Below are 12,067 nucleotides of genomic sequence, written 5' to 3'. Positions count from 1 at the left end.
GTGCTGCAGGACAGTTGTAATGGCCTTTGCTAGCTGCAGCTTGCATTAGAAGCCAGTTTCCGAGCACAGGTTTTGAGACCCAGTAATTCTCTGCTCCAACATCAGAGCAGTGAAGAAAGAAGTGTTGTTACTCATTGCTCTGAAGTCAGAGCATTGACACTTGAGCTACACTGGATGCAAATCTGGTGCCTGCCCTGGGTCTCCAGAGATCTGAGAGAGGCTCTTGATAAGACACCCTCTCTCCCACTCCTCTAAGGTCTCGGTTGACCCAATAGTGATGGGGGAATGGGAGTGGCCGCCTCTCTTTTAACTCAGCACTGCCTCTCTGCTGGATGGAGAGCAGTGCTTGTGGTGGATCGGGTGAGACAGAAGTCCCTGGTATTTGCTGGGAGAGGGGACTGGATGACAAGTCTTAGTTTGATGGAGGAGGGAGAAATCAAAGCTTTGTGATGGTGACATGATGCCAGAAGTTAGGTTAATTAAAAGAATGTGGGTGCATCGAGAGTGGGTGTTTTTACGGGGGGGGTGGGAGGACAGAATGAAACCAGGTACACTCTATGGTCCTGATTTACGAAGGTAAACCTAGACCTGAAGTTCAAGTTTAAACCTGGACCCCGACTTTACATCTGAAGTCTAAGTTAGACCTCAAGTTAAAGTTCAGACCTGAAGCCTTAAGTTGCAGTGTTGCTCTATAATTCTTCAAACTTGCAATTTCTTCTTCCACCACCGCTCTCTAGACATGTTTATCCATGCAACTCACTCTCGCAGCGCTGCTCTCTAGGCGTGTTTATCCATGCACCTCACTCCTGCAGCGCCGCTCTCTAGGCGTGTTTATCCATGCACCTCACTCCTGCAGCGCCGCTCTCTAGGCGTGTTTATCCATGCACCTCACTCTTGCAGCGCTGCTCTCTAGGCGTGTTTATCCATGCACCTGACTCTTGCAGCGCTGCTCTCTAGGCGTGTTTATCCATGCACCTCACTCTTGCAGCGCCGCTCTCTAGACATGTTTATCGATGCACCTGACTCTTGCAGCGCTGCTCTCTAGGGGTGTTTATCCATGCACCTCACTCTTGCACCGCAGCTATCTATGCGTGTTTATCCATGCAACTCACTCGTGCACCGCCACTCTCTAGGCGTCTTTATCCAAGCAACTCACTCTTGCAGCGCTGCTCTCTAGGGGTGTTTATCCATGCACCTCACTCTTGCACCGCCGCTCTGTAGACATGTTTATCCATGCACCTCACTCTTGCACCGCCGCTCTCTAGGCGTGTTTATCCATGCACCTCACTCTTGCAGCGCCGCTCTCTAGACATGTTTATCCATGCACCTCACTCTTGCAGTGCTGCTCTCGAGGCGTGTTTATCCATGCACCTCACTCTTGCACCGCCGCTCTCTAGGCGTGTTTATCCATGCACCTCACTCTTGCAGCACCACTCTCTAGACATGTTTATCGATGCACCTCACTCTTGCAGCGCTGCTCTCTAGGGGTGTTTATCCCTGCACCTCACTCTTGCAGCGCCGGTCTCTAGGCGTGTTTACCTATGCACCTCAATCTTGCAGCGCCGCTCTCTAGGCGTGTTTACCTATGCACCTCACTCTTGCACCGCCGCTCTGTAGACATGTTTATCCATGCACCTCACTCTTGCACCGCCGCTCTCTAGGCGTGTTTATCCATGCACCTCACTCTTGCAGCGCCGCTCTCTAGACATGTTTATCCATGCACCTCACTCTTGCAGTGCTGCTCTCGAGGCGTGTTTATCCATGCACCTCACTCTTGCACCGCCGCTCTCTAGGCGTGTTTATCCATGCAACTCACTCTTGCAGCACTGCTCTCTAGATGTGTTTATCCCTGCACCTCACTCTTGCAGCGCCGGTCTCTAGGCGTGTTTACCTATGCACCTCACTCTTGCAGCGCCGCTCTCTAGGCGTCTTTATCTATGCAACTCACTCTGGCACCGCCGCTCTCTAGGTGTGTTTATCCATGCACCTCACTCTCGCACCGCCACTCTCTAGGCGTGTTTATCCCTGCACCTCACTCTTGCAGCGCCGCTCTCTAGGTGTGTTTATCTATGCACCTCACTCTTGCAGCGCCGCTCTCTAGGGGTGTTTATCCATGCACCTTACTCTCGCAGCGCCGCTCTCTAGGCGTGTTTATCCATGCACCTCACTCTTGCAGTGCCGCTCTCTAGACGTGTTTATCGATGCACCTCACTCTTGCAGCGCTGCTCTCTAGGCGTGTTTATCTATGCACCTCACTCTTGCAGCACTGCTCTCTAGACGTGTTCATCCATGCACCTCACACTTGCAGCCCTGCTCTCTAGGCATGTTTATCCATGCAACTCACTCTTGCAGCACTGCTCTCTAGACGTATTCATCCATGCACTTCACACTTGCAGCCCTGCTCTCTAGGCATGTTTATCCATGCAACTCACTCTCGCACCGCCACTCTCTAGGCGTGTTTATCCATGCACCTCACTCTTGCACCGCCGCTCTCTAGGCGTGTTTATCCCTGCACCTCACTCTTGCAGCGCTGCTCTCTAGGTGTGTTTATCTATGCACCTCACCCTTGCAGCGCTGCTCTCTAGGCGTGTTTATCTATGCACCTCACTCTTGCAGCGCCGCTCTCTAGGAGTGTTTATCCATGCACCTCACTCTAGCACCGCTGCTCTCTAGGCATGTTTATCCATGCACCTCACTCTTGCAGCGCTGCTCTCTAGACATGTTTATCTATGCACCTCACTCTTGCAGCGCTGCTCTCTAGACGTGTTTATCCCTGCACCTCACTCTTGCAGCACTGCTCTCTAGGCGTGTTTATCCATGCACCTCACTCTTGCAGCGCTGCTTTCTAGGCGTGTTTATCCATGCAACTCACTCTTGCAGCGCTGCTTTCTAGGTGTGTTTATCTATGCACCTCACTCTTGCACCGCCGGTCTCTAGGCGTGTTTATCCATGCACCTCACTCTTGCAGTGCCGCTCTCTAGGCGTGTTTATCTATGCACCTCATTCTTGGAGCGCTGCCCTCTAGGCGTGTTTATCCAAGCACCTCACTCTTGCAGTGCCGCTCTCTAAGCGTGTTTATCCATGCACCTCACTCTTGCAGCGCCGCTCTCTGGGCATGTTTATCTATGTACCTCACTCTTGCAGCGCTGCTCTCTAGGTGTGTTTATCTATGCACCTCACTCTTGCAGCACTGCTCTCTAGGCGTGTTTATCCATGCACCTCACTCTTGCAGTGCTGCTCTCTAGGTGTGTTTATTTATGCACCTCACTCTTGCAGCGCTGCTCTCTAGACTTGTTTATCTATGCACCTCACTCTCGCACTGCTGCTCTCTAGGCATGTTTATCCATGCATCTCACTCTTGCAGCACTGCTCTCTGGGTGTGTTTATCTATGCACCTCTGTAGGAGGCTGGACTGGCTTGTAGTGAGTACCAAGGGGTAGTTACACCTTGCACCAGGCCCAGGTATCCCTTATTAGTGTATAGGGTGTCTACCAGCTTAGGCTGATAGATAATGGTAGCTTAGCTGAGCAGCTTAGGCTGAACTAGGAGACGAGTGAAGCTCCTACAGTACCACTAGTGTCACTTGCACAATATCATAAGAAAACACAATACACAGATATACTAAAAATAAAGGTACTTTATTTATATGACAATATGCCAAAAGTATCTCAGTGAGTACCCTCAGTATGAGGATAGCAAATATACACAAGATATATGTACACAATGCCAAAAATATGCAGTATAGTCTTAGAAAACAGTGCAAACAATGTATAGTTACAATAGGATGCAATGGGAACACATAGGGATAGGGACAACACAAACCATATACTCCAAAAGTGGAATGCGAACCACGAATGGACCCCAAACCTATGTGACCTTGTAGAGGGTCGCTGGGACTGTAAGAAAACAGTGAGGGTTAGAAAAATAGCCCACCCCAAGACCCTGAAAAGTGAGTGCAAAGTGCACTAAAGTTCCCCAAAGGACATAGAAGTCGTGATAGGGGGATTCTGCAGGAAAGACACAAACCAGCAATGCAACAACAATGGATTTCCAGTCGAGGGTACCTGTGGAACAAGGGGACCAAGTCCAAAAGTCACAAGCAAGTCGGAGATGGGCAGATGCCCAGGAAATGCCAGCTGTGGGTGCAAAGAAGCTGCTACTAGGCAGTAGAAGCTGAGGATTCTGCAGGAACGACAAGGGCTAGAAACTTCCCCTTTGAAAGATGGATCCCCCACGCCTTGGAGAGTCGTGCAGAAGTGTTTTCCCGCTGAAAGACTGCCAACAAGCCTTGCTAGCTGAAAATCGTGCAGTTAGGGTTTTTGGATGCTGCTGTGGCCCAGGAGGGACCAGGATGTCGCCAATTGCGTCTGGGGACAGAGGGGGTGTCGAGCAAGACAAGGAGCCCTCTCAGAAGCAGGCAGCACCCGCAGAAGTGCCGGAACAGACACTATGAAGAGGAGTGAAACGGTGCTCACCCAAAGTTGCACAAAGGAGTCCCACGCCGCCGGAGGACAACTTAGAAAGTCGTGCAATGCAGGTTAGAGTGCCGTGGATCCAGGCTTGGCTGTGCACAAAGGATTTCCGCCGGAAGTGCACAGAGGCCGGAGTAGCTGCAAAAGTCGCGGTTCCCAGCAATGCAGTCTGGCGTGGGGAGGCAAGGACTTACCTCCACCAAACTTGGACTGAAGAGTCACTGGACTGTGGGAGTCACTTGGACACAGTTTCTGGATTCAAGGGACCTCGCTCGTCGTGCTGAGAGGAGACCCAGGGGACCGGTGATGCAGTTCTTTGGTGCCTGCAGTAGCAGGGGGAAGATTCCGTTGACCCACGGGAGATTTCTTCGGAGCTTCTAGTGCAGAGAGGAGGCAGACTACCCCCACAGCATGCACCACCAGGAAAACGGTCAAGAAGGCGGCAGGATCAGCGTTACAGAGTTGCAGTAGTCGTCTTTGCTACTTTGTTGCAGTTTTGCAGGCTTCCAGCGCGGTCAGCAGTCGATTCCTTGGCAGAAGATGAAGAGAGAGATGCAGAGGAACTCTGATGAGCTCTTGTATTCGTTATCTAAGGAATTCCCCCAAGCAGAGACCCTAAATAGCCAGAAAAGAGGGTTTGGCTACTTAGGAGAGAGGATAGGCTAGCAACACCTGAAGGAGCCTATCAGAAGGAGTCTCTGACGTCACCTGCTGGCACTGGCCACTCAGAGCAGTCCAGTGTGCCAGCAGCACCTCTGTTTCCAAGATGGCAGAGGTCTGGAGCACACTGGAGGAGCTCTGGGCACCTCCCAGGGGAGGTGCAGGTCAGGGGAGTGGTCACTCCCCTTTCCTTTGTCCAGTTTGGCGCCAGAGCAGGGCTGAGGGGTCCCTGAACCGGTGTAGACTGGCTTATGCAGAAATGGGCACTATCTGTGCCCATGAAAGCATTTCCAGAGGCTGGGGGAGGCTACTCCTCCCCTGCCTTAATACCTTTTTCCAAAAGGAAAGGGTGTAACACCCTCTCTCTGAGGAAGTCCTTTGTTCTGCCATCCTGGGCCAGGCCTGGCTGGACCCCAGGAGGGCAGAAACCTGTCTGAGGGGTTGGCAGCAGCAGCAGCTGCAGTGAAACCCCTGAAAAGGCAGTTTGGCAGTACCAGGGTCTGTGCTACAGACCAGTGGGATCATGGGATTGTGCCAACTATGCCAGGATGGCATAGAGGGGGCAATTCCATGATCATAGACATGTTACATGGCCATATTCGGAGTTACCATTGTGAAGCTACACATAGGTAGTGACCTATGTGTAGTGCACGCGTGTAATGGTGTCCCCGGACTCACAAAGTCCGGAGAATTTGCCCTGAACAATGTGGGGGCACCTTGGCTAGTGCCAGGGTGCCCACACACTAAGTAACTTTGCACCTAACCTTTACCAGGTAAAGGATAGACATATAGGTGACTTATAAGTTACTTAAGTGCAGTGGTAAATGGCTGTGAAATAACGTGGACGTTATTTCACTCAGGCTGCAGTGGCAGGCCTGTGTAAGAATTGTCAGGGGGTCCCTATGGGTGGCAAAAGAAATGCTGCAGCCCATAGGGATCTCCTGGAACCCCAATACCCTGGGTACCTCAGTACCATATACTAGGGAATTATAAGGGTGTTCCAGTATGCCAATGTGAATTGGTGAAATTGGTCACTAGCCTGTTAGTGACAATTTGGAAAGAAATGAGAGAGCAAAACCACTGAGGTTCTGGATAGCAGAGCCTCAGTGAGACAGTTAGTCATAACACAGGTAACACATACAGGGCACACTTATGAGCACTGGGGCCCTGGCTGGCAGGGTCCCAGTGACACATACAACTAAAACAACATATATACAGTGAAAAATGGGGGTAATATGCCAGGCAAGATGGTACTTTCCTACAACCTCACTCTTGCACCGCCGCTTTCTAGGCGTGTTTATCCATGCACCTCACTCTCGCACCGCTGCTCTCTAGACATGTTTATCTATGCACCTCACTCTTGCACCGCCGCTCTCTAGGCATGTTTATCTATGCACCTCACTCTTGCAGCGCTCCTCTCTAGACATGTTTATCTATGCACCTCACTTTTGCACCCCCGCTCTCTAGGCATGTTTATCTATGCACCTCACTCTTGCAGAACTGCTCTCTATGCGTGTTTATCAATGCACCTCACTCTTGCAGCGCTGCTCTCTAGGCGTGTTTATCTATGCACCTCACTCTCGCACCGCTGCTCTCTGGGTGTGTTTATCTTTGCACCTCACTCTTGCACCGCTGCTTTCTAGGCGTGTTTATCCATGCACCTCACTCTCGCACCGCCGCTCTCTAGGTGTGTTTATCCATGCACCTCACTCTTGCTCCGTCACTTTCTAGGCGTGTTTATCAATGCACCTCACTCTTGCAGCGCCGTTCTCTAGGCGTGTTTATCCATGCACCTCACTCTTGCAGTGCTGCTCTCTAGACATGTTTATCAATGCACCTCACTCTTGCAGCGCTGCTCTCTAGACATGTTTATCCCTGCACCTCACTCTTGCAGCGCTGCTCTCTAGGCATGTTTATCCATGCACCTCACTCTTGCAATGCTGCTCTATAGGCATGTTTATCTATGCACCTCACTCTTGCACCGCCGCTCTCTAGGCATGTTTATCCATGCACCTCACTCCTGCAGCGCCGCTCTCTAGGCGTGTTTATCTATGCACCTCACTCTTGCAGTGCTGCTCTCTAGGCGTGTTTATCTATGCACCTCACTCTTGCAGTGCTGCTCTCTAGGCGTGTTTATCCATGCACCTCACTCTTGCAGCGCTGCTCTCTAGGCATGTTTATCCATGCACCTCACTCTTGCACCGCTGCTCTCTAGGCATGTTTATCTATGCACCTCACTCTTCCTGCGCTGCTCTCTAGACATGTTTATCGATGCACCTCACTCTTGCAGCGCTGCTCTCTAGACGTGTTTATCCCTGCACCTCACTCTTGCAGCGCTGCTCTCTAGGCGTGTTTATCCATGCACCTCACTCTTGCAGCGCTGCTCTCTAGGCATGTTTATCTATGCACCTCACTCTTGCAGCGCTGCTCTCTAGGCGTGTTAATCTATGCACCTCACTCTTGCAGCGCCGGTCTCTAGGCGTGTTTACCTATGCACCTCACTCTTGCAGCGCCGCTCTCTAGGTGTGTTTATCCATGCACCTCACTCTTGCAGCGCCGCTCTCTAGGCGTGTTTATCCATGCACCTCACTCTTGCAGCGCTGCTCTCTGGGTGTGTTTATCCATGCACCTCACTCTTGCAGCGCCGCTCTCTAGGTGTGTTTATCCATGCACCTCACTCTTGCAGCGCTGCTCTCTAGGTGTGTTTATCACTGCACCTCACTCTTGCAGCGCTGCCCTCTAGGCGTGTTTATCACTGCACCTCACTCTTGATGCGCTGCCCTCTAGGCATTTTTATGTATGCACCACACTCTTGCAGCACTACTCTCTGGGCATGTTTGTCTATGCACCTCACTTTTTCAGCGCCGATCTCTAGGCGTGTTTATCTATGCACCTCACTCTTGCACCGCCGCTCTCTAGGTGTGTTTATCCATGCACCTCACTCTTGCTCCGTCACTTTCTAGGCGTGTTTATCAATGCACCTCACTCTTGCAGCGCCGTTCTCTAGGCGTGTTTATCCATGCACCTCACTCTTGCAGTGCTGCTCTCTAGACATGTTTATCTATGCACCTCACTCTTGCACCGCCGCTCTCTAGGCGTGTTTATCCATGCACCTCACTTTTGCAGTGCCGCCCTCTAGGCGTGTTTATCTATGCACCTCACTCTTGCAGTGCTGCTCTCTAGACATGTTTATCTATGCACCACACTCTTGCACCGCCGCTCTCTAGGCGTGTTTATCCATGCACCTCACTTTTGCAGTGCCGCTCTCTAGGCGTGTTTATCTATGCACCTCACTCTTGCAGTGCTGCTCTCTAGACATGTTTATCTATGCACCTCACTCTTGCACCGCCGCTCTCTAGGCGTGTTTATCCATGCACCTCACTTTTGCAGTGCCGCTCTCTAGGCGTGTTTATCTATGCACCTCTCTCTTGCAGTGCTGCTCTCTAGACATGTTTATCTATACACCTCACTCTTGCAGCGCTGCTCTCTAGGCGTGTTTATCCATGCACCTCTCTCTCGCAGTGCTGCTCTCTAGACATGTTTATCTATGCACCTCTCTCTTGCACCGCCGCTCTCTAGGCGTGTTTATCCATGCACCTCACTTTTGCAGTGCCGCTCTCTAGGCGTGTTTATCTATGCACCTCTCTCTTGCAGTGCTGCTCTCTAGACATGTTTATCTATACACCTCACTCTTGCAGCGCCGATCTCTAGGCGTGTTTATCTATGCACCTCTCTCTTGCACCGCCGCTCTCTAGGCGTGTTTATCCATGCACCTCACTTTTGCAGTGCCGCTCTCTAGGCGTGTTTATCCATGCACCTCACTTTTGCAGTGCCGCTCTCTAGGCGTGTTTATCTATGCACCTCTCTCTTGCAGTGCTGCTCTCTAGACATGTTTATCTATACACCTCACTCTTGCAGCGCTGCTCTCTAGGCGTGTTTATCCATGCACCTCTCTCTCGCAGTGCTGCTCTCTAGACATGTTTATCCATGCACCTCACTCTTGCACCGCCGCTCTCTAGGCGTGTTTATCTATGCACCTCACTCTTGCAGCGCCACTCTCTAGACATGTTTATCTATGCACCTCACTCTTGCAGCGCCGCTCTCTAGACATGTTTATCTATGCACCTCTCTCTTGCACCGCCGCTCTCTAGGCGTGTTTATCTATGCACCTCACTCTTGCAGCGCCGCTCTCTAGGCATGTTTATCCATGCACCTCACTCTTGCAGTGCCGCTCTCTAGACGTGTTTATCCATGCACCTCACTCTTGCAGCGCTGCTCTCTAGGCGTGTTTATCCATGCACCTCACTCTCGCACCGCTGCTCTCTAGACATGTTTATCTATGCACCTCACTCTTGCAGCGCTGCTCTCTAGGCATGTTTATCCATGCACCTCACTCTTGCAGCGCCGCTCTCTAGGCATGTTTATCCATGCACCTCACTCTTGCACTGCTGCAGTCTGTGCATGATCTCTCACTGACCACAAACGTACACACAGTTTCCGTGTCCGCGGGTACCCTCTGTCGGTCAGTCTTACCTGCACCAGGCGGTCCCTCACAACGGTGTCCGTCACCTTGGACATGCTGAACCTGGCGATGTTGAAAGAGGCGACCTTGAAGGCATGGCCGGGGCAGCAGAGTGAGGTGGCGACAAGGAGCAGGACCCAGGGGATGGCAGGTGCCATGGTACCCAGCTGAGGATGGCAGGGAGGGGACACAGTGAGGTGTCAGGCTGGCAGGCGGCATCCCTCTCTCCCCTCCACCCCCAGCACAGAAGAGATGCATTGTGTGTGCCAACCCTACTGTGAATGACCTTCAGGCCATGGAAAGTTCTGGAAGGACAGTGCTATGAGGTGCCTCTGCGAACAGCAGTGGGTGGTGCCACACAGTGAATGGTCTGTGCGGTGCCAACCAGCCCTGCCTGGGACACACCTCCCTTTCTCGAATCACAGACCCTCTGCGACCTCCCAGCTTGACGTCTGGCACAGTCCACCTCCGTGAGTATGAGGTATGTATGTATGTGGTATTTATGGATGTGGTATGTATGTGTATGTGGTATGTATACATTTGGTATGTATGTATGAGGTATGTATGTGGTATGTATGTACGTATGTGGGCAGTAAATATGTATGTGGTATGCATGGAAGTGGCATATATGTATGTATGTGGTATGTATGTATATGGTGTGTATGCATATGGTATGTATGTATATAAGTAGTATGTATGTGCTATGTTTGTATGTGCTATGTATATATATGGTGTGTATGTATATAAGTAGTTTGTATGATGTATGTGCTATGTTTGTATGTATGTGGTATGTATATATGTATGTGGTTTATATGTAAGCATCTGGTATGTATATGCGTGGAATTTGTATACCACAAACCTAGCTAAAAGGCAGCAGTTCACCTACACAGAATTAAAGCACGAGGCCAGTTACACAAACGTGTGCTCGTGCAAGACAACGTGCCCTCCTCTCACTATTGGTAAGGGGCATGACAACAAACGGGATGAAACTGATCCAAAAGACTGCATGTCCCATGATGCATTGCTCGGATGTCGGGTGTAATATGTGATTGCAGCCTCACTGGTTCACTTCGCACAGTCCGCACCGACCAATCAACGCACAAACACTCGCACTGTGCAATCAATGCGAAAACACAGTGGGTGGCAAAGATTTATGTGTTTGCACTTTTTTGGTGAGCACAAATGTTTTTTCCACTGGTCACTCGTGCAAATGTGGTGCATCATAGCCGTGCCGCCAAATCCCAGCTGTTGTGGTGGGGCCGAGGCTTCCAGCTGTATCTGCCAGAGGCAGCTGGGCTGGGGCAGAGTGAGTCCGTGCTGCGTGTGCCACTGTATTCCCACACGTGGCCCAGGTCACACCAGGATGGTGGGCACCGCCAAGGATGCGTGGGCATTAATAGTGCACGTATACAAATATATCTATACATTTAATATGGTCTCTTTGCCTTGCCCCATCTATGCAGAACTAATCATATGTAACTGGAAAAGGGGCGCAGTCCATGGGAGTGAGACACCCCCAATGCAACAAGAAACGGAGTACTCATTACAGAACAGAAAACTAAGCTAAGGAGGGTGGGGCCCACGGAGAGCCACTGGCCCTGGTGAGGGGCCAGGCAGCGCTGGCATTAAACGGAAAAATATGGTGTAAGTGTCAGGTGTCGGCTCTGAAACCAGCAGCCAGAACTCTAATCTTGGCTTCCTCGCTGGACCAAAATGTGTGATCTTGGGCATTGTGCAGATATCAGTAGCAAGTTTGACAATGTTGCGCACGCACACGCGGGGTGATTCCCATGGTAAGGGGGGACTTTAGCAAACGTGCACACGTACCTTTGATCTGCACGAGCGTGTCCTCGTCTTCTCGGCTGCACGTGAGACAGGGGCGCCCTCAGTTCTGGCTCTGCACACCCTTTTATAGCGCCTGGAGGTGGGGGGAGCGTGGGAACACGCACCGGGGGGCCACCTGCCCTGGCTGAGCGGTCCTATCAGTCCAGGCTGGAGGTCACCGGAGGGTGTTTATTGATCAAACATCCCTCGGTGGTGCACCGCCCTGGGCCGCGCAGGTACAAGGCACTCCCAGGCGCGGGCTTCACCCTCGGGCCGGAGCCTCCCGGGGCCAGATCCGCAGAGCATCCTCCTGCGTGAATCTACAGCACGGGGCCGTGGATCTGCGAGGGATTCACTGCTGCCTGATATATGATCACACTTACGAGCAGTGCTTGAAATGGAAAAAGTGCAGGTACCCTGTAGCAGAGTACCTGAGAAGTGCTGGTACTCAATTAAAAGTAGTAAGTTTTTCTTGAAAAGTGCAGGTACTCTCCCTCTCAAAATAAAAAAGTGCCGGTACTCCGTACCGGACAGTACCGGCCCATTTAAAGCGCATTTAAAGCACGAGGCAATCTTCTCTTAGCAGAGG

The 12,067-nt window shown here is 51.4% G+C and overlaps 1 protein-coding gene across 2 annotated transcripts in view; it reads right to left on the bottom strand.

Annotated features, from left to right (window-relative positions):
* The window catches only part of LOC138260899 (deoxyribonuclease-1-like), a 75,973-nt gene extending 64,424 nt beyond the window's left edge, over nt 1-11,549 (bottom strand). For both annotated transcript variants that reach the window (XR_011199029.1, XM_069209380.1), the window contains exons 1-2: nt 11,482-11,549; nt 9,666-9,821 (exon numbers count right to left, since the gene is read on the bottom strand). Coding sequence is in view for 1 of the 2 variants with exons in the window: in XM_069209380.1 (XP_069065481.1) it covers nt 9,666-9,812 (147 nt within the window). In the remaining variant the exon portion in view is untranslated. The remainder of the gene's footprint in view (nt 1-9,665; nt 9,822-11,481) is intronic.
* Nucleotides 11,550-12,067: the final 518 nt, after the last annotated feature.

The sequence above is a fragment of the Pleurodeles waltl genome, chromosome 10, assembly GCF_031143425.1.
Source record: "Pleurodeles waltl isolate 20211129_DDA chromosome 10, aPleWal1.hap1.20221129, whole genome shotgun sequence".
NCBI lineage: Eukaryota > Metazoa > Chordata > Amphibia > Caudata > Salamandridae > Pleurodeles > Pleurodeles waltl.
Note: the sequence above shows the minus strand (reverse complement) of the source record. Positions and strands in the feature narration are given on the sequence as shown.